At 40.2% G+C, this 26,786-nt stretch overlaps 2 protein-coding genes across 3 annotated transcripts in view; one reads left to right on the forward strand and one right to left on the reverse strand.

Moving 5' to 3' along the window:
• Window positions 1-1,274: 1,274 nt before the first annotated feature.
• Window positions 1,275-13,869, reverse strand: mov10l1 (Mov10 like RNA helicase 1). The gene is made up of 27 exons (XM_007546701.2): window positions 13,740-13,869; window positions 13,338-13,473; window positions 13,036-13,223; window positions 12,733-12,892; window positions 12,091-12,203; window positions 11,768-11,955; window positions 10,984-11,124; window positions 10,603-10,893; window positions 9,511-9,708; window positions 8,925-9,039; window positions 7,878-8,055; window positions 7,741-7,811; window positions 7,571-7,662; window positions 7,433-7,488; window positions 6,544-6,605; window positions 6,392-6,470; window positions 6,131-6,309; window positions 5,877-6,023; window positions 5,019-5,140; window positions 4,833-4,932; window positions 3,527-3,673; window positions 3,106-3,279; window positions 2,801-2,950; window positions 2,588-2,695; window positions 1,881-2,021; window positions 1,654-1,745; window positions 1,275-1,481 (listed from the first exon to the last, which is right to left on the reverse strand). The coding sequence occupies exons 2-27, from the start codon at window positions 13,432-13,434 to the stop codon at window positions 1,463-1,465; spliced, it is 3,408 nt and encodes a 1,135-aa protein (XP_007546763.1). The 5' UTR covers window positions 13,435-13,473; window positions 13,740-13,869; the 3' UTR covers window positions 1,275-1,462.
• A 3,336-nt stretch (window positions 13,870-17,205) lies between these two features.
• nuak1b (NUAK family, SNF1-like kinase, 1b) overlaps window positions 17,206-26,786 on the forward strand; it is a 22,597-nt gene continuing 13,016 nt past the window's right edge. Inside the window, exons 1-3 of one of the 2 annotated variants that reach the window (XM_016668772.1) lie at window positions 18,371-18,455; window positions 22,178-22,237; window positions 26,127-26,247. In XM_016668772.1, coding sequence (XP_016524258.1) covers window positions 26,175-26,247 — 73 coding nt within the window. In that variant the 5' untranslated portion in view covers window positions 18,371-18,455; window positions 22,178-22,237; window positions 26,127-26,174. Of the gene's footprint in view, window positions 18,456-22,177; window positions 22,238-26,126; window positions 26,248-26,786 lie in introns of both variants that reach the window. The other variant, XM_007546702.2, reaches the window with a different exon arrangement.

Consider the following 26,786-nt stretch of genomic DNA (forward strand, 5'->3'; position numbering starts at 1 on the left):
AGATTTGCCACTGTTTTGCATCTATCCCCTTTTTTGCTAAACTTAAAATGTGTTTAATCTGAAACTTTTAATGTATAAAGAAAACATGAAAAGTAATTTTTAAGTGATTTCCTTTGGAAAAGGAACAAAAAAGCCATATAAACCTGGCCAAATTGTCCTAATAACTAGCAGCAGGTGTTCACGCTAGCTGGCAATGAGAAATTCACATCACCACTCGGGAATTTTGGCCCACTCTGTTCAGCAACACTAGAGGGTTTTTGAGCATTTGCACGTTTAAAATAATCCAAATTGCATTTAAGTCCAGGTTTCAGTGAGGCCACCTCCAAAACTACTTCTTTATTTCCTTCTGCTTTTTTTCCCTTTTGCATTAGTCCTCAAGAGGCGGCCATGCGACTGTAATTTTATCATCAGTTTGGTGCTGAACCAAAATGTGATTGGGCTAAAAGGCCTGTACTGACAGCGAGACATTATGCACCATTTCCTGGTAGAGCAAAATTCATGATACTATCGATTAAGGTCAAAAAGTTCCACATTCGTCTCATCAGTCCACAGAATATTACCACTGAAGTTTGGGGGATCACCGAGATATTTTTTGGCGAATGTGATGAACTGATTTTTTTTCCCCACAGCTCATCTTTATCCAACATTAAATTCTATTGGTGGCAAGAAATACTGAAGTGTGACAAAAAAGCAAAAAACAAAAAAAAAATCTGTAAGGAGGCAAATGCATATTCACAGCTAAATATTTCAACATTTCTTTCAAAAACTATTAGTCGCCCTTACGTTAATGTCTCACGTCAGCTGACTATCGCAATGCAATGTTATGCAGCTGCTTTCTGGCCACGTGTTGGAGCAAAATGAGTCCTTGCAGCACATCAAAGCCTAAGGTGTGTTTAGGAAGACAGGGAGGAGAACTGGGTGTCAGCTCTGCAAACTCAGATAAAAGTTGTCTCCCCTTGTACACAGGAGACTCGTACGCTGAACTCCCATTTGTCCCTCACCACCCCCTCCTTTCATCACCCTGCTGGGCTCCAGCAGGACTGACAGTCCCTGCACAGACTGTCAATAGCACTCAATTGTCACATCCAGTCTCCAAGCCTTATGGGCAGAGACAGTCTGGCTGATCTGAGCAGACTCTTTGCTCCCCCAAGCTCAGAATCTGCAGACAAATCCAAAAACTATCGCACATTAGATTAAACTGTCCTGCTTCCGTCTTCATTTACTGCAATATAAAAATAAAATGTCACATCAAGCACAAAAATAACTGGAGTACAGACATAATCTTAAATTTTTTAATTGCAGGCATCTTTCTCTTACAAAATCTAAATGTTTTCCCTTAATCAGTTATGAGGTAATCCCAAGTTTAAGAACAGTCAACACAGAAAAAGCCAAAAGTATATAAAAGAAATAGAAAAAAAAACAATGTAGCAGAATCAGTGACACCATGTCCTTTTTACGCTCTTCACTCATTCTCTGAAATGCTGTGGAAGTAAAAAGAGACAAAGATGATTAACTTACAGGAGAACGACAGAGATAAAACTTAATTTAGCACGAAATGATCTGAAATCGGAAATGTGAAACAAAACTATGCAATAAGTTTCCTTTTATAAAAATACATCTTCACAAAGTTAATGATGATGTCAGTTTACACACATCTGGGAAGTCCGTAGGGCCTGCGGAGGGTCGCAGCCCAGATACGCCCCATTGCTGAAACAGTACTGCAGCAGAGCCCTGAAGCAGGGATCCTACAGGGAAACCAAAACATTTGGAGTGTATTTTACTGGTGAACACACTGCAGTAGATGGTAGTGAGAGTAAAAACAAATACACACGACAAAAAAGAATCATCACAGATTTACAGAGGTTTTTCTCCCCACTCACCCTGATGAGAGTGTGGGGGTCTCCAACAATTATGAGCAGAGCTTTGGGTCGGGTGATGGCCACGTTGAAGCGTTTCGGATTGGCCAGAAAACCAAGCGAACTCTGCAAATCCTCGCTTTCCACTGATTCACTAGAGCGCACCTGGATAATTAGATGATCAAAAATCAATCAACTGCAATGTGGTCTTTTTGTACAATCAGAAGTACCTTTGAAAAACAATGACATGATGGCAGTAAACCATAGCAATGCCGTTGATTAGAAATACTGAAGTTACACAACTGGATTATATCATAACAAAGACTAGTTATTCTTAAATATAGCACCTGAGTGCAAATCTACTAAATATTGACCTCTTTATCCAGGTCACTTATGAAAATTAGCATTCAGTTAAACTGCTTTGAGTTTAAGGTTGCTTTAACGTGGCAGAAATCTGTGCGATGGGTGAACACCAACTCATCACTAGCTGGAAAACTAAGCACTGTTTCTTCACGGCAAGACACGAATAAGACATTTAACATAAAACAATAAATCTACAAAGAAAAGACATGCTTTAGCCTTAATTATTTGAACATTTTTCAAGGCAAGCAAAAGGACATTACAAAAGTTCTCCAAACAGTGAAACTGTTTCCTTATCCCTTCAAAATTCTTGGTAAATCTAACTAAATTTAGGTTGCAATTAAATTTACTTGTGGCTTATTTTGACCTACCGTCGACAAGATGATGACCAGAAACTCTTGTCCCTGGAACTCCTCCACTGAGCCCACTTTGATGTCAGACAAGCCCACCTTACCCAGCAGCACTCGAATCTTCTCACACTGGACAGCAATATGAAAGCTCACCTTAACATCTACAGTATGTCGACCTGCGAGACTGATTTCAAACAAGTCCCTTAATAACCTCAGAGGAAGAGTGAAACGTACTTGCTTCCTGTAGGGGGCGATGATGCCGATGTCAGAGGGGTGCACGGGGTTGTAGAGCTTCTTTGCCAGCTGGCAGCAGTAGAGCATCACCTGCACAGCCTCTACTGGGTTGAACCATGACGGGTTGTTTCCTTCCCTCATTTCTGTGCCCTGGGACACAGAAAACCCCAAAACATGGGAACTTTCCATCCCTTCAACCTACTGCTGAAAGTGAGTAAATAAACAGGCTGCAGATGCACTAATGCTGTTTTTTTGTGTGTTTTTTTTAAAGAGGAAACATTGTGATTTTATTTCTGCATTATTACCCTAACACCGTGGAAAAAGAGGGGGAAGTCTTTTTTGGGCAGGTTTTTCCACTGGCAGAGGGAGTCCACGATCTCCCTCTGAGCCTTGAAGCACAGCTCCCCCAGGTAGAAGAGCTTGGAGGGCAGCATCAGCAGCGCCCCATGGGAACGGTAGTTGTAGATTAACTTGGTCACCTGTTAGAGAAAAGCATGCTTGTACAAACAAAGGGGCATTCAAACAATTATTTATGTAAAGAAAAAAGAAATATAAATTGTTCTTATGTGGAAAATTTGTGACATTGTTCCTGTTTACATTTTTGTTTCTGGACAAACATTTCAAATAGATTTTTGGACATTACTGTGATGCAGGTTGGCAGAAGAAGAAAAAAATCACCCTAAAGTGTTTATGACATCATAAATGTTTCCCAATCAGAGAACTAACCAGTTTAGGATTATATCCCCAGTCCTGTTTGGTGTATAGTGGGTTGGTCATCAGCCTCTCCAGTAAAGACATGCCCAACCCAAAGGCATTGGCAAGGTTGGACTTCACTATGGGACCCAGTTGGCAGGGGTCTCCAGCCAGCACTATCTGAGGAGGAAAACGGGAAGCATCATTATTCAACAACAAAGCTAAGTTCATTTCCTCTTTTACAATAAATATATAGCGGTTACTCCAATCCAATACGTTACCATTTCTAAACAATTTGAGAAAGTATTTGGTTTGGTTATTTCACATGAATCACATTGGATTAAACGAATAAGCACTTTAGGATGCATTTTCAGACAACACCTTAAACGCATCACTGCTTCCTTGGTGCCAAATGTGCTCAAACCTTAAAAAAAAGAAGAAAAAAAAAGACTGAAAGTAGTAAAATGTTACTGTTCACAGTAAAACCAGTCCTGTATTGGCCATTCAGTGAGGAAAAAGCCACCAATTCAAAACTATGCAAAAGAAAAGGACCAATAATCAGTTGGAAATGCAATGATGGACAAACATGACTTACAAAAATTAAGTGTTTGGCCATACAGGGTTTCTGCAGGTTTCACCAACTCAATTTAAGACTTTTTAAGACCACTATGAAAGGAATTTAAGGCCTTTATCTCCACAGAATGTGTGGATATATTTGAACCATGATAGGTGCAAAAGAGGTAGCTAGCTTGCTAGCTAGCAAGGATATGTTAGCAGTGAGTTACCAGTAGACTCAACCGTCTAGAGTCAGAGAATAAAGACGTCGGAGTTCAGTGCGACTCCAACTTTTGCCAGACAGAAAACTACAGAGGGGAAAAAAAATACACAGAATATGAGATTAAATTGTTCCGTCAAGACTAATTTAATATCTGTGATTAACACAGTAAAGGCCAACCTACTTTTAAAAATTAAAGACATTTCACAGCCTTAATTTTTGATACAAGAACTTAAGACTTCTTAAGGCTGTGCAGACACGCTGTTATATTTAGAGAAAAAGGTAAAAATTTGCCAATTTAAAACACTGTTATGGTGTTTTGGTGTAAGAGGGACTGGTGCACTTCATAAAATAGATGGCATCATAAGGAGAGAGCTTGATGTGTGTAAGGCAAACCTGGCTCAGCTACATCTAAATAACTGGTTAATCTGAAGCCTTCATGCGTTTCATCCTGGGAAAAACCCTCCAGTTCAAATGCATCATAATGAGGTCAAGATTAATACGACGTTTATGCTGGTGAGAGCATTTCCGACCGGTGTGGAAAGTAAGCTCATTTGCTCTAACCTGTCCATCTCTCTCTGAGACGAAGCTGATGGGGATCAGAGACTCGGGCTCAGTGGCTTGGCCAGCTTCATCCAGAAACACATGAGTAAAATGTCCCTCTCTGAAAAACAAAGAAATTAATATTCAACTAAGACAGTACATAACGTGTATATTTTTTCCCTTTAATATCTAAAACATTGATCTTACTGTATTCCAATATTATGGAACATGCCAGCACTGGAGCAGGTGCTGACGACAATCCTATGGAAAGCAGCGTGACGGATGTCTTCTCCAGCCCGGGAGTACGGCTGCAGCACTTCGGGAAGAGACTAAAAAAAAGTTAACTGGTAAAATAATCCGCCATCTAAGCAACACTGCAGATATACAGGGTGAATATAGCAACTTGCAAAAGCTACACACATCCCTTGAACTTTTTCCACATGTTGTGAATTTAAATGTTTTCGTAAAGAAAAATCCAAAAGGTATGTTATGGATTTATATTCAGCCTCCCAGTGTAGGATCACTTCATACAGCCACGTAAAGAGATCAGATTTTACCAGCATCTTTAGATCAGGTTTGCAGCGTTATACACCAAAGTATCTGCTCAATCCTGTTTGCGAATCAGATCAAGCATCAACTTCCAAAGTCCTGCCACAGTTTCTCAACTGGATTTAGAATGGGACTTTGAAAAATTATAGCACATAAATACACTATGATCTCAACCATAATACTGAATATTTGGCTGTATGCTTTAGGGTTATGACCAGTTTGAAAGTGAAACTCTGGACTGGTCAAGTCCCTTGCACCATTTAGGTAATTTCTAAAGGCAGTTTAGTGTCGCTTGATTTCATTTACAGGAATCGGAGAAGAAGGGGTTGAATACAAATTTGTAAATAAAACAAAAAATACCATCTTTAAATTCTGTCCCGTAAGCTTTACAAATCTTTTTGTGTACGCCTACTACATAAAATACCCAAAATACTTTGCGGTTTGTAGTTGGACGGGGCCGTCCTCATAAATTATGAAAGCGGTTGATGAGAGACCATTTAAGCTGCTGTGCAGTACCTCAGTCTCCCTAGAGGAGGCGTTAACACGGGCCAGGCTAGCGGCATGCAGAAAGCCGCTGTGATGCAGACGCACGCAGATGAGGTCAGCGGCGCTGTTGGACGGCGTGCAGACAAGCACCCGACTGCTGGGCAGGAAGTGGTAGACCTGGAGGTCGAGAGGCTTCATAGGATTATCCAGGTAAAGGAAAATAATTTGTAGATGATAACACGCACAAGAGTTGAAGAATCTAGATGGATAATTAGTGAATGCACCTGCAGTATGATTTCAATAAGAGTGATGGTCTTCCCGGTTCCTGGAGGTCCAAACAGCACATAAGGAAGAGGGCGACATTCTGCCTCCAGGACCCTCTTCACTGCCTCCTTCTGACAGGGGTTAAGGTCTGGGTTAAAAAACTGCCCTTTGCTGGGCATTGGTTTGGAGGTTTGTTTTCCTTTGAGAAGAAATACAATTGTTATGTTAACTTTTGATACAAAAAAACAAGCAGATCCTGTATAGATCTAAAAATCGGACACCTTTGCCTTTAGTCTGTGTGGCCTTTGACTTTATATCGACACACGGTTTCGACGTGTCTCCATTTTCCGCTGGTGGATTCTGGTAATTATATGGGATTCTGAAGTTATTCTCTTTTTAGATTTGTTTTCATTTGAAGACAGTTACGGCCTACCTCGTCCATCCATTCTCCAGTCCACAGGTGGGTTTGAGGCGACACTCTGGAGGGGAAGAGAACTAAACAACAAGAAATTAACAGCTAAAGCCTTACTTTTTCTGTAAAAGTGATTCAAAACGCCAGTGAAAGAAAGAGAGGGAAGACTGATGCAATCATTTGAAGGCTAATGCTTTTTCTTTCCTTGTTTGTGCACCTTAGAAGAGGTTAAATGATACAACTAGCACCCCCCGGTGGGTAATGTAGTGATGTGCCACTACAAAGTGCCCTCCCACAAAAAAAAAAAAAAAAAAAAAAGAATCCAGACTGTTACACATATGAAGATTTTTGGCGATTTGGTTAAAAAAAAAAAGAAAACTGAAAAACAAAATCTATTGTCTACGTCTGCTAATCCTTACAGTGTTTGGGGACGGAGGGGAAATGACATTTGGATTCTCAAAGAAAAGAGATGATCTTTCAGAAATATTTCTTAAATATTTCAGACTGTAAGAGTAAGAAAACCGACGCCAAAAAATATTAAAAAGACCTTTTTGAAACACAAAGGGAGTCATCATTGCTACATGTTTGATATTTTATACGACACCAAAACATGAAATTGATTAAGCAACAGAAATTTTCTGTAAAGAACAGTTTGCAATTATTCAAACATGTATAAAAAATAAAGTTAAGCATTTTTTCCCAGACAATAAGTGCTGTGAATTTAATATTTTACAGAGTGGTCACAATTGACCAGGAAAAAGTTGCAAAAAAAGTAAATGATTAAATGTTTATAAAACTGCAAATAAGCTTCAAAATTGACCACAGACTTAATGATCTCATATATATTCACTTTGCCACCATTAATAAGGTTCTGTCTAGAACAATGAAAAACAAACAAAACACTACTTACTCTCCCCAAAATGCTTCGTCAGCTCAAGAGCATTGTGACATCGCCTTATGGTTAACCTAAAAAGAAAAAAAAAATTAAATTAAAATCACAGACACCAGAAACATTCCAAACAATCCCTCATCTATTCCTTCTCCTTACCTGTTGTAGGTGAACTCGACGTCAAGAGGCTCGCCGAGGTAGCTGTGGTGAAAGTTTGAATTCACTCTCAAACTCACGTTCTCGTCATTGATCTGAACAGGACCATTAAGGCATTAGATTAGAACAGAAAGTGTGTGCAGAGATGCTCCAGAGTCAAACAAACAGGTTACCTCGGTGACGTAGCTGATGTACTCCATCTCCAAACCGTCGCTCTGTAGCTTCTTCAGTAAAACTCTGTCTCCTGTGGAGAAAACTCGTCAACAGAAACCTACACGACATTTAACGGCCATGCTGAAGGTCGCATCACCTATGTTAAGATTAGGTCTGCCTTCAGCCAGGCCAAGCACCTCGAGGTGCAGGTAGACGCCTCCTTTGCGCAGGAGCGCTCCACTGATGGAGAACTCCCTTAATTCCTTTTCTGCGTTCAGCTCTTCGAGCCACAGGAGGGTCGAGAATCTTGAAAACATGTTGGACGGTGAGAGAGCCTGAATGTAGGAGGACAGAGCGACACTTTACTTGATCTGCAATCTACTTTTTCTCTTCGCATGTTTCTTGTGCGATCATAAAATCTCACTAATATAGGTTTGAATCAAACACCAAACCATCTACAAAAAAAAAAAAAGTTTTGAGAGACATCGTGTTCTCTAGCGTTAATAGCCATTTTGCAAAAGCATGGACTCAAAAGCCAAAACCGTTTGGCGAGCTTGAAGCTCTGCTGTAATTTATGACTCGGAAAGTAGAGGCTGGCTCAGAAATGATCTGGACTGGAGATGCATAGCTACGGATTCGTTTCAATTAATGAAAAGTGAATGTTTCAGTAATTCGGTTCAAAAAGTGAAACATGTTTCGCACTTTTATTTCTAGTTATATTCCATATTCAAAAATACTTCATTGATTCCAAAGGAAAGTTACACGTTAAAATTAAGTACTAAAAATATTTTAATTCACTTTCCCAGGATAGTACATAAAATACAACACTTCTCGTTACAGAAGTGTCATGATTTGTCCTGAAAAACTATGGGGAGGAGTTCGACTGGACTCTCTTCAAAAACATGTGCTGTGTCGACAGTTTATTGAATGACTCTTTTTGAGTTACATTACAAGATGTTTGTGGACAATAACATTTAATTTAAAGCAAAAACTGTTGATTACTAAAGAAATATGTTGTGCTCTGACCAATATTTTCTATTTGAAAGTTTTTTTGTAAAAAAAAAAAACAAAAAACAAAAAAAACCCCGAGTCCATATCAACTGCTGAAGATGTCTAGCCAAATTTATTTTTATTACTCTCACACTGCAGTCAAAGGGTGAATAGTTAATCTTTATGCATCAAACCTAATGATGGCTATGCTCACCTCTCCTAAGCATGGCTGAACAGCCAGCACATCCTTCTCCGACTCCACACAGTCTCTCAGAGCCTTCGGCACCGGAAAGCTTGGCAGGAAGTTTGGCAACCGTCTCTTACTGAGCCTGGAGGTGGGAAAGTCGAACAAGAATCAACATGGATAATCTTGATCTAAACAGCTTAATCTCTCAGTGGATGGAAAACAACACCAGCCGATGAGGTTGGCCATACTAGGATTAAATATGGATGCCAGAAACGTCAGCAGAAAAAAAAAAGAGCACAAAAAACATTTTATATTTTTACCCAATTAGTTTATCCAGCATTTTGAAAATAAACCTAAGTCTAATTATTAACTAATAACTCCTTGAAAAATTGCAAACTGCATAGGAGCAGGTATAACTTCACATCTGCATCAGTTGAGCAAAAACAAAGAAAAAAAGAACATGCATTATTATACATTATTATACATCTTTATACATCTTTCTTTGAATATTTTCTAGCATTTAAATAAATATAACAATCTTGAAACTTGCATTAATTTCCCAAACCCTTATTACTTATTGATTAGTAACAGGTTTAATGAGCTCTTTATTTACCTCGGCAAAACTTTTGGAGCTGAGACGGTGACAACGTGGGAGGGGGCTTTTGAGAGCACCTTGGCATTACTGGGACAATAAACCTCAGAGGGCTTCAGCAGGTTTTCATCCTCACTACCCACTGTGACCAGAAGACGCCTCCCAATGGTGAAAGAAGAGAAGTGCAGCAACAGTAGCTCAGTGCAGCATCCAAGGCTCCTGGAGGAATCCCAACATGCACAAAAATATAAATGTGCCAAAAACAAGTATTCATGCAAAATGTTTTTTTTTTCTCTAAATTTTGATGCAATAAAAATTTGTTCCATATGAATGAGCAAAAGAAATCATGGCAGAAATAAAGCTACAACACATTTTATTGGGAAAAAAAAATGGTTGCCCATCCTTGCATTAGGCATACAGCCAGACGTACAATGAGTAGCACAGGTGCACCGATTGCAGTTTTCTGGTCGATCACCGATCACCAATCTTTAAACAGCCTAACCAGCCGATTCCGATTTTAGCTGATAATCTCTTTTTTTTTTTATCTGAAATGTCACTTACAGAGTTAGATAAGATCAGGGGATTGGGCGATCACCGATCTCCTAAAATTAAGTAAATCAGCACCAATAAATTGGTGCACCCCTAATGGATAGGTTACTCCACAGCATATTCATGTTTTAAATTGGCCTAAATTCAATTGAAAATCGAAGCCAAGGCTATTATTTTTCATGGAACCTATTCATTCAACGTCACCTTGTCAGATTGTTTATCTGACAAATAAAAAAAAGGCAAAAACATTTCAGCCTATAAGAGCTCAAATCTGGGAGACGCATCACAAAATCTGTAACTGCAGAGACAATGTGGCTCTAGAAAGTATGCCACACCACAGCTGGACACAAACGCATGTCACACTTTCCTGATCCTTATTTGCATAAAAATAATTAAAAACCATGTATCCCCCCTCCATCCATGTTACAGCTATGCACTAATTACAATCACACAAAATCCCACACAACAATTTGTGGCTGTAACCCAGGAGTGAAATTTTAAAGGAATATGAATCATTTTATAAGACATGATGCGTATTTATATGCACTTTTAGGGATGCCTTACTTTGCTTTGCAGGCGATAACAACAGACACTCTTTCTCCTGGGGATATTTCCACCTCTCTCTTCTTTCTTGCGTCGTGAGGTAGGTCTGCGTCTGTCTGCATTGCACCATTTTCTCTTTTTACTTTCTTTGCATCTCCGACTTGTTCCTCTGAGGACTCTGGGAAATTTTTGTGAACAGGTTTCTGTCTCTGGTTGGGTGCCGTGCTGACGGTAACCACGGTAAACTGCTCTGCAGAGTCCCACCCAGCAAAGTCGCAGCACTTCAGTGTTTGAGACTCGGAGCCATTATTTCTGTTGCGGAAAAGAGAGACGGAGATGAACTATCATTCACTCCGTCTTCAAATTGCTGACATTTACCCCAAAAAAGCAAAACCAGCTCACTGTATCCACAGCACCAGCTCACATCTCTCCCCCAGCATCAAGTCCCCAAACTGTCCGTAGTCTGATACGTCGATCCCGCCTTTGTTTTCCAAGAGGTGATTCAACTCAGCCTCCAGGAGAGGCTCAGCAGCAAAATTCATACTGCAAACAGAAAAATAAAACACTAAGATGAGCAAGACAGAAAGAGGCCAATTTAAAAAAGTAAATTTGGTTATTTATCAGTCTTTTATGGCTGAAACAATTAATCAAGATCAACTGTGATCAATTGTTGCAATAATTGTCAGCTAATACATTACTAATCAACTTGCGTACATGTAAAAAAAAAAGCCATTTGTTGAGAGAACGCTCTCAGAGCAGCAATTAAACTAAAACTGTAGAAAAACACATACGTTCCGCATTTAAGATCAAATAAAATAAAAACTCAATGTACATAGTTTTAGCTTCACCTGGTTCAAATTCTGTATGCATCACCTTTTGCCAGATTACTAATTGGTTAATCAAAAAATAAATCAACAGATCAGCTTTACACTGTATCAATGTTAAATCAAGCAGCATCCTTTGCTACAAATGATCAGGCATTCACTAAAGCAATGCATGATGGGAAATAAAATGTTTTTTTTCTTATTAAAAAAAAGAAATTCAATTGTTTTTTCCATATTTTAATGTATTTGTAATATCACATAAGAGGCTTAAATGAAAAATCTGTAAAATGTGACCATTTTTAAAAATCTTATTAGCCAATCTGATATAGATCAAACAACCTGGTCTATATTTTGAGCGGTACCTCTGACGGCAGGGCGCAATGCAGAGGGCTCTCCAGGAGTAGAAGGACTGACAGCTCTCCACCATCACCAAGTTGACCAGATCCCCTGGTGAAGGCTTGTATTCGGCTGGCAGGAGCAGAGAGTCCAAGCTAAAGAAAACACTGTCCTCCACCACGCCGCTGTTCCCATACACACTAGTCACTCGCACCTGGAAACAGAGAGCCGCTCAGATGAGGTCACAAAACTCAACTAAAGGAAATGATCCAGGTTCAACACCACAGATGTATTTGGCTTGATTCATTTCTAGTAATGAATATATTATAAAAATAAAAATGATAAGCACCTGGTTTAGGCGACTATAGCGTAATGGAGCCACAGAATGAGCTTGGGTGGTCCACTGGGTGGGGTTGATGTAAAACTTAGCTTGAATCCAGTCACCTTTCATTGGTTCATAACCTGTCAGAGAGAAAAGCAGCTCACAAAGCAAATCCCTCTATATAAACACACTAAGCATAACAAGGTTTTATCAGATTTGGAAATATTCTATGTTTTTAATCAATGACATCACCCGTTACTTGAGCTGGATAATATGGCTTAAAAATACAATCTCAGATTTGTTTTTTTACCTTTTTTTTTTGCCCCGTCTTTTCTTAAAAAGGACTGCACCGTGCAAAATACACCTTTTAGCACTCAAATGCATTTTGTTGTGTAATCTTGAGTATTATGGAGTGCAGAGACATTTAATTTAGTGCATTTAAAATGAATTGTAGAAAAAAAATAAAGAACTTAAGCTCAGAGAACAGTCTATTATAAAATACATTTTTGTTTAATTTTATGCGGTGACAAAATGGGAGAAAGTACAAGTAGAATGAAAGGTTCTGCTCAGTAAACAACCTTGGTAACTCAATTTAACTTGTGCAGTGTAAGCAAGATACAAGGGCTGTGAAGTTCAAAGTCTTATTAAATTAAAAGTTTATCTCGCTACCTTCTGAAAGGCTGTAGCGTGTGAAGTATGTGGTCTGATTGATGTAGCCACTATCGCCATCAAAGGACGTCACGGTTCCTATGAGGGGGCGCAGCTGCATGCTGTCTGCTTCTAAGGAAGTCCTCCCTCCGTCTTCCCAGGCATCTGCACTTTTCTCCACCTGAGTAAGAGAATGCTGAATTTTGCAAGCCTGACAAACCAAAACCTCATTGCAAATTTGATCTGTAATTTCCGAAAGGAGCCAATGGCCAACCAACAAGAAGAGACAGATTCAGATTATATGATGGATGAGGGGGTCCTCACCCTCAGAGCTTTCCATCCTTTCTCAGCACCATCTCTGATTGCGATGCAGTTCACCTGGTCTCCCTCTTTTAGTTGAATTCCGCCCAAAACCTCACTGCTTGTGAAGTATATGGCATCGTCTATCATCCCGTAGTCCAAACACAGCTGCGTCACCACGCTGCCCCGCAGATGGCGGATGTCCTCTGTGCCTGAGCAGAAAACCCACGCCAAAAATAAGTAAATAAATAAATAGAAAAACAAATAAATCCGACATGCTACTGTGCGAATGTGTCGCAGTCCACAGGAAGACTAACTGCGCTTACCAGGGCTTTCCGTGAAGATGTTGTCTCCACCTGCATCAGCTGTTCTCCAAATCGAAGAAACTAGCTTGGTTAGCACGCAGCGCACAGAAGTGAGCATGTCTGCGGGAAACGGGAGCAGCGTAGCTAGCTGTCCGAGCTACGAAAACAAATTCAGCATTAAATAAGTTTCAGTGTTGATACAGTTTATTGAATTCACAATTTGTAGTGTATTTCGGTGTGAAAATAAGCGACAAATGAAAGTTACTAGAATAAGAAAATAAACTTTTCAGTGTAATCCAGAGACACAGCAGCTAATGTCGAGACAAAGCCAGCCTCGACATTAGCCACTGCATGAAACTAGATAAATATTGTAAAAATAATAATACATCTCCAGCGGAAGTAGTGAAAATATGAGCGCCTTACCGCATTCCATACACGTTATTAGATATTACAGAACACTTCCAACGTTGTGGTCGAGATTTTTGCAGATTTCGGCGGCAGGTGTGCGTGAGTGACGGGCGCTGATGAGGGTGGGGTCATCAAACATGCGGCCACGTTACCACAAGGGGGCGCAAGAGCAACCAAGGTGACGATGAACGTGTGAAGAAAAAAAAAAGTGGGGCAGCATGCTCTCATTTTTAAAGAACTACCATTTTTTATTTATATTTGGTGTTTTTTCTTAATAGAAATAGAATACATTTTCTTATATGTGGTTTTATTTGTAGAAAGTTATGTAAAAAAACACATCTAAAAACTTGCCATTCTGTTCTGTAAATGTAATTCAATCATTAATGTAATGTGTATATAATATTATTAATCTAAATCTATTATCTATTTTTACCAAGTAATCTTGATTACAATGTTTAAGTCATAACACTGACAGCTCCCCTCACTTGAATAGATCAGCTTCCATTGTATGTCAAAAAATGTTTGCTTCCACCACAAGAGGGCAGTGGTGGCACTCTTTGAGCAGAGAACAGAGTCCGTCTCTTCAACGCAGAGCAAATGAGGATAAGGGAAGGAAATAGATCAGATACTCATCTCATTCTGTTGCTATAAGTAGACACTCAACTAATATTGTTTATCAAAGACATATAACATGTAAAAAAAATAATCAGAAAAAGAAAAAAAAAGCAATTTTATGTAATAACCAGAGGAAATTGCTCACTATATGATGTTGATTAAGTCTCTTTTTCCTGTAATGGCTGAATTTCACAATATAGAAGGACACTCCAAAAGGCATGTGGTCTCTTGGAGAAAAAAAAAATCTAAGTAAAGTTTAAAAAAAAAAATTATTGTAATGTTTTACATCTCCTCTAACAATTCCCTTAAAATAAATGGAACTTAAGCATTTGTCACAACTTTTTTTTAAAGTTGAGTAATCAATGATTTCATGTTTTATCGGAGCACAAATATCACATTACACAGAGGTCCATCTTCATTTCACCACTGATCGCTCGGGTTGATGAGAAGTCATGTTTATTTTGCACCAAGCAAAGTGAGAAGAATGGTACTGTATGAGAGAGCTAAAAAATTCTAGGAAGTAGCAGTCAAGAGTGGCATCTACCAAGGCTCATGTTGCCAAAACAACTGCTAGATGCTGCCTACATGCCAACTGGTTGTTTAGGAGGCATGCCAGGAAAAAGGGTTTTCTGTTCTACCATCCCAAATGTAAGCATGTGGAGTTTGATAAACTAACTGGACTTTGCAGGTCAGACTAAGCTTGAGCTGTTTCTTACAAAACACCGCTGGTAGGTTTGGTGTGGAAAAACATGATGGGAATCTGGAAAAGCACCTCAGACCAACTCGGAAGTGTGGTAGAAGATCTGTTGCTGTAATTTGTAACAAAGCTCAGATACCTTCTAAACAAAAACAGAAACAAAATTCACATTAAGTTGGATCAAGTTACTTAAACACAGGTGTTGAAGACGATATGATGATTAGTTGTGTCTTTCTGTACTGTAAATGTAATACGGCTGATTGACAACTGCCGTTATGAAACACAGTTTAAATTAAATTACTGCAGCACTGACGGCGTTGAGTTGTCGTTTTCCAGACTTTCTCATGGCTCTTAATGTTTTTCTTTGAACCTTGACTATTTTATCACATAATTTCTGTCCAGTTTCTGACAGTTTGGTAGCTTGATGTCTGTCACGTGCTAAAACTTTAGCTTCATGACAAAGAAATACAAAATATGGTGTGAAACCTGTAATGCCGTGGACCGTTTTCTTTTCTTTGGCCCTGGAAACATTGTTTGGCCTGATTTATACCTCCCTGACAGCTGTATTGTCCACTCAACCGCAAAGCCTGTGTAACATAAATTTTACCATTTGTACATGTACACGGAGGTCTGCTTGGACTTTCTGAGGACATTTGCATTTGAGACTGTGTGGACTCAGCTACAATAAGACTCCCATTCAAATCGGGGCACCAAATGCACAAAACAGTTATGTCTTGTGCATTTGGCCCCGCCCACACAGAGACAGGATTGGTTATGTTGCAAAGTTTTTTTTTATTTATTTATTTTTTTTTTATTGTTTAGGATTTACGTCCACATCGATATAGAAACAGTAGTGTTTGAAAAACCAGAGTGAGAAAATTTCAAAATGCCAGTTTCATGTTTCGGTATCTACACTCAGGCCGTGTCTTTTTTGAAACAACATTGGAGCTCCATCACGCTATCATAAATAACAAACCTGGCACTTTCTGCGTTGTTTGGTATTATTGTGCCATTCTGAGGCGCCACTTGTGTGGATGCACACTTTATCTCGTTAACGGAAATCTACCATGCCCAAACGCCTGTGGGCGGGGCCTTGTTGCAAGATGTCCGATGAGGTTTGATTGTTTGTAATTTTTACATAATTAAATACCATCCTCATTAGGTCTACGTCTGTATTAAAAATATTTGTTTTACTGTTCTGATGTTATCTTCCAAGAAAAAAAAATTAAGGGGGAAAAATGCCTATTTAATAGGAATTGTTCTGTGTGTAAAGTAATATTTCATTTAGTGATCTGAGATACTAAAATAAATTATGTTTTCAATCGTATTCCAATTTACTAAATATGACTGATATTGAATGTTACCGTGGCCAGTCAGATCATAGGTAGAAAAATAAAAACTAAACAGTGATGCTTTCTTTTTTAAAGGTGCAGTATGTAACTTATATATATATATATATATATATATATATATATATATATATATTTTTTATTTATTTATTTATTTTTACATATTTATTAAAACTGTCACCATATTGTGACAGTATGTCATGAGACAAGTCATCTGTAAAAAGTTCGATTTCCTCCACCTCCTCCCTGAGCTCTTATGCAGTCTGAAGAAAAGCACCAAAAACAGCCAATCAGAGCCAGGAGGAGGGCCTTAACGCTGTAAATCAACGTAAAGTACTCGCTGCTAAATGTTCTAATGGCAAAGAAACAACAAATCGTTACAGAAAAACCCGTCATCAGTGTCCGTGCTAACTAGCCTAGCATTCACAACAGGAAAAAGCTGTAGCAGTAGCAGAGAACAAGGGGGGACATAGGATGAGCAGCATCACAGGGGATTGTGATTGACAAGCGCTAAGACCCGCCTCCTGGCTCTGATTGGCTGTTTCTAGTTAGCCCTGGGAGAAAGCAGAGGAGTTGAAGTTTTCACAGACCGTCTGCCTCATACCGTACTATCATGACATGGTGACACTTTTTGTAAAAGTTATATACTGCAGCTTTAAGAAAAGCAGCATTGTTCACCCCCTTTATTCTCTCCTAAAGTTTTCATATTAAGATTGTGCCACTGCACTGGGAGATAAACGGGCAATTACTGTAGCCAACAACACTGTAATACCTGGCTACGCCCCTGTGTGGTCATGTCAGAAGAGAGCAAGCAGCGTATGTGGGACAAGACCGCTGGAAGGAAAGGCAGGAGAGAGCAGGAGGAGGTCTGCCTAAAAACTCCGCCTCCGATCTCGGATCATCTCGCATTCCTTCTTCACGGCCCCTCACGCCGTGGATAGAGAGAGAAAGGGAAGGAGAAACACAAGAAGGGCACACGAAGAAGGAGAGGGGAAAAACAAGAAAGGGGCGCAGCGAAAACGACCATGGCAGTATCCACAGCGCGTCAGCGTGAGACAGAGTCCGAGCACAGCGCACTCCCACCGCCGCCGAGCAGAGCCCGGAGCATGCAGACGCACAATAGACAGCCCCTTGATGAATGAAGGGAGCTGTGTACCTGGGCCGTGGACACAATGAGGGTCATCTTCACCCAAAACGCCGGTTTCGTCGCAGCTTTTTCGCCTTTCTTGTGATGCTGGCAAAGTGTAGGACGACAGATGACGTGAACAACATAGAATTGACCACAGTTAGATCGTGCCAGTTTATTTATGTTTTTTTTTTTTTCTTTAGCATGCAGAGATAGTACAGCCAGTATTTGTCAAAAACGAAAGCGTGGTCAGATTGCGACATGCAGCCTTGCTGTCGAAATCTGAACACAGAATAGTCTATGTTTTATTAGCTACATTGCTGGCATTATAATTTAATTTGTATGCCTATTAGTTATTATAGAGTGACCATTTTAGATCAGCGCGCCTCATTAGTAGTCTATTATAACGCGATTATAACATAAAATAGCTAAGAGAAGAAATGTTTGTTTACTTCGATCAAAGACAATCAGTAAATATTAGACTCCATATGTGATAATATCATTTGCTTTATGACTTGTAATTTATTTATTTATTATTACTATTATTAGGTCTTTTAAGTATTATCGTATTGATTAGTTTAAGTTAGTAGTTTAAATATATTTAACAGTTGAGAAGATTGTTTAAAACGCCTCCCTATAGTGAAATGGAGACCGCTTATTTATCACCCCACCGGGGTGCCTCCCGTCCCGAGTCCCTGAGAGGTCAAAGCGCAGCGGGCAAACCGGCGGCGGGTGTCCCCTCCCCTCCGACTCCACCTCCGGCCTCACCTGCCGGCGCCTCACCCGAGGAGACCCCGGCACAAGGCGACGGACGGCGGAACTCGGGCGTGAAGAAGCACCACCACAAGCACAACCTCAAACACCGCTACGAGCTCCTGGAGACGCTGGGAAGAGGCACCTACGGCAAAGTCAAGAAGGCCATTGAGCGGCACTCCGGCAGAGAGGTGAGCCCACTTAACAAGCCGCCCCTCAGCAGCTGTAAGTAACCTCTCACTGTGGGGTTTTTGTGCGCCCCAGTGTGCGTTTTAAACGCACACTGTCAAAAGTCTCTGCAAACGACACCGGTCTGGGAGGAAGTGCAGTGCTGCAGTCAGAGGCGTGTGCTTGTCCCCTTGCCACCCCGTCGGGAATTCCCCCTACGCTCAAAAATAAGACCCGTGGGGCCGGGAAGCTGTGCAGCACACGCCTCGTCCTGCGCGCGGCCTCCCGACCGGATGTTAGGGTTCAAATCCGGCTACTGACAGACTGATGCGACTGCTGGTGAAGTTGCCCTCAATATGATACCTCAGAGGTCATTCTCCTTCGTTCCGATGTGGTTACGTCTAGCGCAGGGGCGTCGCTACACACAAACTAGTACTGGGGCACAAGAGCTGAATATGAAACCCAGACCCATACTTCCAATTTATATGCAAACATTCTGGTTGGTGTGCTCCAAGCAAGTAAACAACAATATGACTAATGAAAACCAAAGGAAGGAAACACTTCAAAAATAGAAGAAGAAAGGATTGATTTTCTACTACATTTGTGATCTAAATGAGTAAAACCATACTCCACTTAGAAGCTGAAGGAGATATTTTGTTAAACTTTACTACTTCCAGATTCACATATGCAACATTTCTGTTTTTTGTTTTTACCAACTTCACAATGCTACCTAACAATGCAATGTATAATTCATTAGTGGGTTTTTTTATTATTATTTTTCCTTTATATGTCTATTCCATGAATCAGACTTCTTTGTAACCTTTTCAAGTGGATCTTTATAGGCTCTTTAAAAAGTGGCAACCTTTGGTGGAAATTGCATTTGGAAGTTTTATGAGGCCACAGAAGATGTGTCTGGTAACGCCCACGGTCTGATGGTTCTCAAGACAACACTGTAAATATCAAGTTTCCTAAGTTTGTCCCACACTATTGTTCAAAAGTACTACAACAGAACTTGGGCTTGTTGTGTTAGGTCATGAAAAAAGAAACAAGAACATTAAACGAAAACGTTCCCTGGTTTCATGTCGGTCAATTGAACAGAAAGTTCCTCTGATGCCAAATTCCAAATGGGAAAGTTGAAGGTTTCCGACTAGCCCTGACTCCAAATCCAACATGGCTGCCTTGGATGTCAAGATTAGTGATAACCTCCGTTAACTAAGTTTATTTGCAGTTTTGAAGATTTATAAATTTCATACCAACCTCCTTCAGTGGACATGTGCCTACTGTCATGCAGCGAAATACATTGGCATTAACATATATAACAACTCTTACCAATTAGCAAATCCCACTGGTTTTTGAACTCACCTGAAACTTTATGTTTAATGGAATTTCCAGATTCAAGTTTGAAATTTTGAGTATTAATTTTTTTGGCTGTTGGTGCTTTTTAGCTTACTTGTTTCAGATATCCACTTGAAGACCTATTGTTGCTACCCAGGTATTAAAAGTGTTACTTGTACCACAGTTTTAAAACCACAGGTTTAGAAAATGTCCAAAATGTGCAAGAAACTAATGTCACTGTCTAAATGTTGGAGATTATACAAGATGCTGGAAACCAGTGTGTGTTTATTTTTAAGTCAGCAGGCCACTTTCCGTTTCTTTTTTTAAGCTTGATAAGCTGTGTGCATCATATCAAACCCGCCCATCGCTGATATATTCTTACAGGCTTAGACATCATGGCAAAATATGACCCTTGTCCCAACTCTGGCAGGACATGTGGAACTTTCCGTGAAAGCCTGCATACAAGGTCATTACCTTCATCCCACCTCCCTCCCAGCAGAGGGAGGTGGGATGATGAATATCTTTTGACATGTATTTGTCTTTGTCGGCTATTCAGCTGTAAGAAACTTGGGTTCAGGTAGTAGGTTTTGAATGTTTCTTCATTAAAAGCACACCTGGAGTGTTGCTTTGATTCTTTCATGCATGTTTGAGAAGTCCTTTAATCGCCCGTGGCAACCACTGAGCTGTGCAAAACACACGGGTGGACCGAGCACCGCCTTTGAGGACAAAGCTCCTCCTCAGAGTTGCAGCGTCCAAGTGTCCAAGCTTCCATCTCAAGGAGCTTGGACGTCGCAAGGGAACGGCAGCCCTGCTCTCCCCCCCACCTGCTCAGCTCCTTCAGACTAGTCAGCAGCAATTAGCAAACACCTGGTGGAACTACGAGTCTGCTGAGCTACTTCTCAGCACGACGCTGACCCTTCAACAACCCTTCAAAGCGTTGTTGAAGGGTTAGTAGTGGAGCCATGTTGTGATGTGTCGGAACAAGTTTCTTAAAGAGACAGAGGCACAATTTGAAGGTGTTAAATTACAAATTCAGCTTTCTTTTAAGTCATGTTTGATATATGCAGCATTTTAAGAACAACTGAAGATAACAGTTTTTTGGTTGTGTTATAAAATGGCAGCATGTGGCTGGAAACCAAAGATTATTGCCCCTGTAAAGACCATGTATCCCACTAACCTACATCAACATGCTGAGCCCTAATGCCTAAAACTTGAGCTACAGTGTACATTGCCATTGCGATATTGCAGAGAATGCTATTGTGATGATGACTGTGGTTTGATGTAGTGCAGGATAGTGTTTAAAGTGGAAAAAAAAAAAAAGTTGTCCGGCAGTGTACAGCAACAAGAGGGCAGAGGGGGCGCCCTCTATTGCCCAGTCACTCTAACACACTGTCTAGCATGTGAACCATAAGCTGTAGAAGTTTATTTTTAATCAGAAAATCAAAGCAGTTTTAACTTCTTAAGACTTTAATGTACCTCATCACCTTTTTACGTGGAGATTTTCTCCCCTCCTGGAACATAAAGGGTCTGCACACGCAGCAGTAACAGAGCATGACTTCCTCACCACGCGCATCTGACATTACACAGTCAGAGCTTACTCGACCTTTAACCCAGAGGAAGTCCCTCCTCGTGTCCATATGGTAGACAACAGTCATTTCGAACTCGAGTCATTCCTCAAATTCAAATCACAGGAACTGACAGACGCGATAAATGGAGGAAGCCGTGATTCCATGTGTGTCTGTGTGTGTGATGGAATTAACCGTATGGCTCTGGATGAAGATTGATTAGATGGAGGGCATTTAGTGTGAAAGCAGAACGGAGCGTCTGCTTTAATCTGGACAGCCATATGTTGCAAAGAGCTGGAATCCAGCGACTGCACAAAGTTGAACTCTTTCATCGTGTGAAAATGCGACAACCTTGTTTGAGTTAGCATGCCCGGAGAAGATTGGCTTAGCCCCTAGATGTATTAAATGACATCTGTAGTAAAAAAGACGTGGTGACAGGCAAACCTGAAATGAACACAGACACATGAAAGGCCATCCTCAGCAGGAAATGAGATGGGAGGGAAGGTTAATATCCTGTATAGAGGAATCATCAGAGACAGGAGGAGGTGAGCTGTTAGCACAAGGGATGAAGGGAACCCCAGCACAATAACAAGAGGCGGGCTGCCTAAGTTGAAGGGAATACAGAGTCATATAAAAGTGATCTTAAAGCACCAGATTACATCATTCTCCAATAATGGCTTCAATGGGGAGGTGCACAGAAGGGGAAAGAAACTCTGACATTCCTCTGCTATATGTGGTGCCGCTGATGAGGTATTATGATTCCTGGCTGTGTTTGAGGATAAAGTTCTCTGGAAAAGTGACGGGCCTCTTCCTCCCACTCTCGCTCTCTCTCTCTCTCTGCTCAGTGACTCAGACGTGCAGTCAGCACAGCGGATGATCAAGACCTTCAGACAACACGCGGACGGGTCAGTTTGTGATGAATACTTTATCTGTTTTAATAGCCTGAGAAAGCACTGCAAGATGTCAGGCTCTACTGAAGCGAGGCGCGGATTTTCACTTCAAACAAGCTCCTGTTAGAGCGTAGGTCAGGTTTTGGGGGGCCGGAGGGGGTGGGGTGGAGGTCTCCCCCAAATCTTGGCATGGGGCAACATGGGCAGCAGTGCTGAGCACTGTTTACTGTGACTGATGGTAATAGGGGATACACTTAAGAACAAGCGTAGCTGTGTCAGCCAGCCTGGCAAGGAGTTGATCCACAATCCTGTTAAATGATCCACGTCGAGTTCTGGGCATGGGAACACGAGGAGCTCCGGGATGGTGATACCTGGCATCGTCTCAAGCCCAAATGAGGGAGAACAGGGTCATTCAATAAGTTAGAATAAAATTTCAGCTGAAGATTGATTATTGCTATTCTAGCAGGGAACGGCACTGTGCTGTGAAAATGTAGTTTCCTCCTTACAGATTTCTTTTTTTAATTTTACTTTTTTTTTTTGCCACACTTAAATATTTCAGATCATTTAAGCGTGACTGTCCGACAAAAGTAGTGAATACAAAATATGTTTAGAACTGATGATGCAAACAAATCTGTGTCAATGTGTATAAAATAATTACCCCTTAAACTTAACCAACTGGTACAATTTTTATGAAGCTTTTGTAATGTATGTCACTTCTTTTGTGACCTACTGGATGAATGGTCAGGCCTTGGATTGAATTGATAGGTCAACCATTCCTAGAAAGTAGTGCTGAACAATTTCAGGAAAATATTGAATCCCATACTATTACTCAAAATTGCGATTACAATGTTGACTGACATTAACCCCTTCCTTTCCTGATTCATTTTCTTTCTTTGCCATTATCCCACTTTCCAAGCATCTCAGCCACGACAGAAATATAATTTAAGTGGCACTAAGGGAGACGTATTGGTCAAATGATCATTGGTCAAAGGTTTTAGATATATATAGATATGCACTAAAAATTAATTGGTTGATTGAGATTGAGGGTCTACATATTATGCAGCTCTACACTATTGTTGTGTGGAAGTCTCTTCCTGAAGTCTCAGAGCTTTATAAATGGGTTTGTGATCATTTCCGGACTAAAAGATGTCAGTGATGTTGTTTTTCCTCTTTAGATGTGTTGCTTATTTTGATAGTTGAGCCTACTTCATGTTGTCAGGCAGGTTCTGTTTAAGATATTTTTTTGATTTTACAGGTGGGGTAGTAATCAGGCCACAGTATGGCTCGTGAAAGTTAAATGAAAAAAGAAAAACGCTGTTATTTATTTTTAATGACAGCTTTCATGATTTAACAAGGTAGGAAATTACCTTTTCACATTTGGGCAAATTAGTTTGGAATGGCTCTTAGATTTTTTTTTAATCATTTATTCAATAATATCACATTTTGGACTGCTTTTGCCATTTTCTCAGGTTGTCTTTATTCCATTTTAACTTTTTTGATGATCTGAAACATTTTGGTGCAAATGAGAAAGCAACAGCAGTAGAAAATCTGCAAGTAATTAAAAACTTATTCTTCACAACATAGCATGCCTAAATTTTTGTGATATCAAATAATGGAAGAAATACATTGTTACCACTACTGCATGTAGGAAATGTTGCTCATATTCGAGAACTCAGTGACTCGTGGGGTATAAGTAAGCCTAATTTAACAAAAAAAAAAAAAAAAGAACAACTCAAAGCAACAAATTAGGAACATAGCATGCAAATCCGCTGCTACGTTTGTTATAGTTTAATGTCTTTAAATTCTGTGTAATCAAGGCATGGGCTGGAAGGGAGTTATTCCGGATTGGGGTTATTTTTATTGATGTACATGGTAATTAACTTGGCACTCGCTACCGCTTGTGGTTTCCCCTGCGTGGGCTCCTTTCGAAGGCAGCCGCTTTGCAAGGAGAGGACAAAAGTTTAAACTAACAGTATTTAGAGCGAACAGACTCTATACAGGCCTGATCAAAGAAAACCCAGGACTTGATCCAGGATGTTTAGGCTGCAATTAGCGTGATGTGCTAGCCTGCGCGCTCTCAATTGGTTTATTTGAAGAGTGCCGCTAAGTTGTCATTTATGAAGAGCATAGGTTAGTGGTTTTGATGCCTATGGTTGTGGCTGTTGGCAGGCCAGCGGCATTGAAGAATCATCAAATCAAGTGTTGTTTGTAGCAGCTGGATTTCCGATTTCAGGCCTATTTACCAAGCCAAGTGAAATGAATCACTTTCTCAACGTCCGCTCATTCTTCTGATTCCTTCTTGAAACTCCCAGCAGGACAGTTTTAGCAGCTGCTTTGAATTAAGGTTCTTTATTAGAATGACTAAAAGTGGGTTGCCAGGTTGTGATTAGTGTCCTCTGAAGGACTTTTTGAATAGCAACACTTTGTCTTTTGGAGGAGTCCCCTTACTTTTAGCACATTGACATGATGACCTCTCCTTTTATGGATTAATTTGATGATAACCTTTTATTTTGTAGGTCCTCCAAGCAAAACCTGACAAGGCTGTGCAGTTTGGAAGTTGAACATCATCCTTTATTGTCATACTAGAAAAGTTTGTTTAGGGGTGCACCGACTGCAGTTTTCTGGCTGATCGCCAATTACCGATCTTTTAAAAAGCCTAACTTATCGATTCCGATTTTAGCCAAAACTATTTTTTTTGCCTGAAATGTAGCTCAATATATCAAGAAAGTTTCTGAATTGGCAACAGTGGGGTGACTATTGTTAACTGTAAATGTGCAGACATGACCTGATCGGCCGGTTTGTCAGTCAAACCTCTCTCACAGGAGAAAAGAAAAGGACAGTGGGTGATTTTAGGACCTTTGCCAAGGTTGATAACATCGGTGGATAAGATCGGCTTCACATGTAAAAATCATGATCTCCCAAAATTTAGGACATAACACCTTACTTTTATTTTCTGAAATCAAACTAAGTGTAAATTCAACTGACCAGAAGTTAGACGGAAAATGTCCCAACATCAGACGCCTCCTTTTACTTTGGGGACGATACGGCCAAAGCTGCAACATAGCAAAGGTGCACCTTGAAACGATCAGCTCTCTTCAGGTTTCAGCTAACTGTTGTAAACATTGCAGCTTATTATGATGTGGAAGAATGATGATCTGCTGACGTTAAATTTAAGGAGGGTGCTGGGATTATGATTATAAATTCCATTTAGCACCGAGTATTACTTTGTGCCAGAGTGGCTGTAAAACTGCATCTAGTATCAGTCAGCAGTGCTATGAGTGAGCTGCTCAGTGTTTATTGGTATAAATGGAGCAGTAGATAAGTAAAGCAAGTGAGTTTTTTTTTTTTTTTTTTTTAAATGGAGCAGTAGATAAGTAAAGCAAGTGAGTTTTTTTTTTTTGTTGTTGTTCTGCAGCTTATTACCCAAGACTCCCATGTAGATCGCTGATAAGGAACCCAGTGTGTTTTTCGGCTGTGAATGTTTTCGTTAAAAATGAATTGGGGTACTTATCATGGCTTAATTTGTATTGTTGATTGATATCTGCTTAAACATACAAGACAAGGTTCCGTTATGTGTTTTTATACATATAGGTTTATATGACCTATCTTTTTCTGGGGCGCATATTTTGACTGAGACTGATTGATTTTACACAACGTGCCGCATGTGTTGTGAAATGACTGCGTAAAAGTTAAAGGTCACTGATAAGATAATGCGTGTGACTTTAATTTGTTCCTATTTAACAATTTCCTGCTAAAATTAAGCTTATTTACTAGGTTTAGAGGGGAAAAAACAGGAAATCTGACTTACTGTGCCGAAGCTAAAAATATCTACTTTAAACTTTTTCAAGTTATCTAATGAAAGTGTTTGGTTCTTTTCTTTTCTTTTCTTTTTGTCCCTTTCCAGGTGGCGATCAAATCGATTCGGAAGGAGAAGATCAAGGATGAGCAGGACATGGTGCACATCCGCAGAGAGATCGAAATCATGTCATCCCTCCGCCACCCACACATCATCTCTATATACGAAGGTGAGAAGCGAGTGCAGCGTCTGGAAAATATATTTTAAAAAAATTCAGACACTTGTACGTCCTGAAGACACATGAGAAAAAACACACAAATCCAAAATGCATATTTCCTCCAACACATGTAGCACTTGTGGCCAAGCTGCAGGACTGTCATTATTTTGACATGCATATGTCATAATAAGTCCCAGGCTACAGATCTGGGATGTTATTCATCTCCTCTGTCTGGCTGCCTGGACCAGTAAAAGCCAGGAAGGTTTTTGGCAGTGTGTGTCTGGATTCCTCTTAATGTGTGTGTGTGTGTGTGTGTGTGTGTATGTGTGTATATGGAGTGATATTCTAAGGGATCTCCTTTCCCACATCCAAGCGGTCTCATCCCTTGTCTTCTCTGGTCTTGATCTCAGAGCCAGACATCTGGTGATACTTAGAGACAACTGCAGCTGGGAGCCAGACTGTACTCGGGCATGTGTATGTGTGTGTGTGTGTGTGTGTGTGTGTGTGTGTGTGTGTGTGTGTGTGTGTGTGTGTGTGTGTGTGTGTGTGTG

Source organism: Poecilia formosa, unplaced genomic scaffold (assembly GCF_000485575.1).
Source record: "Poecilia formosa unplaced genomic scaffold, Poecilia_formosa-5.1.2 Scaffold17, whole genome shotgun sequence".
In the NCBI taxonomy this organism is placed as follows: domain Eukaryota; kingdom Metazoa; phylum Chordata; class Actinopteri; order Cyprinodontiformes; family Poeciliidae; genus Poecilia; species Poecilia formosa.

What these genes read in the sequence shown, in the direction of transcription:
- mov10l1 (XM_007546701.2), bottom strand. Translation starts at nt 13,434, where the DNA reads ATGCTCACTTCTGTGCGCTGCGTGCTAACCAAGCTAGTTTCTTCGATT. An exon ending in GAGCTGGTGCTGTGGATACA is followed by an intron (nt 10,894 to 10,983) that starts GTGAGCTGGTTT and finishes TTTCCGCAACAG; the next exon opens with AAATAATGGCTCCGAGTCTC. An exon ending in TTCCATAATATTGGAATACA is followed by an intron (nt 4,933 to 5,018) that starts GTAAGATCAATG and finishes TTTGTTTTTCAG; the next exon opens with AGAGGGACATTTTACTCATG.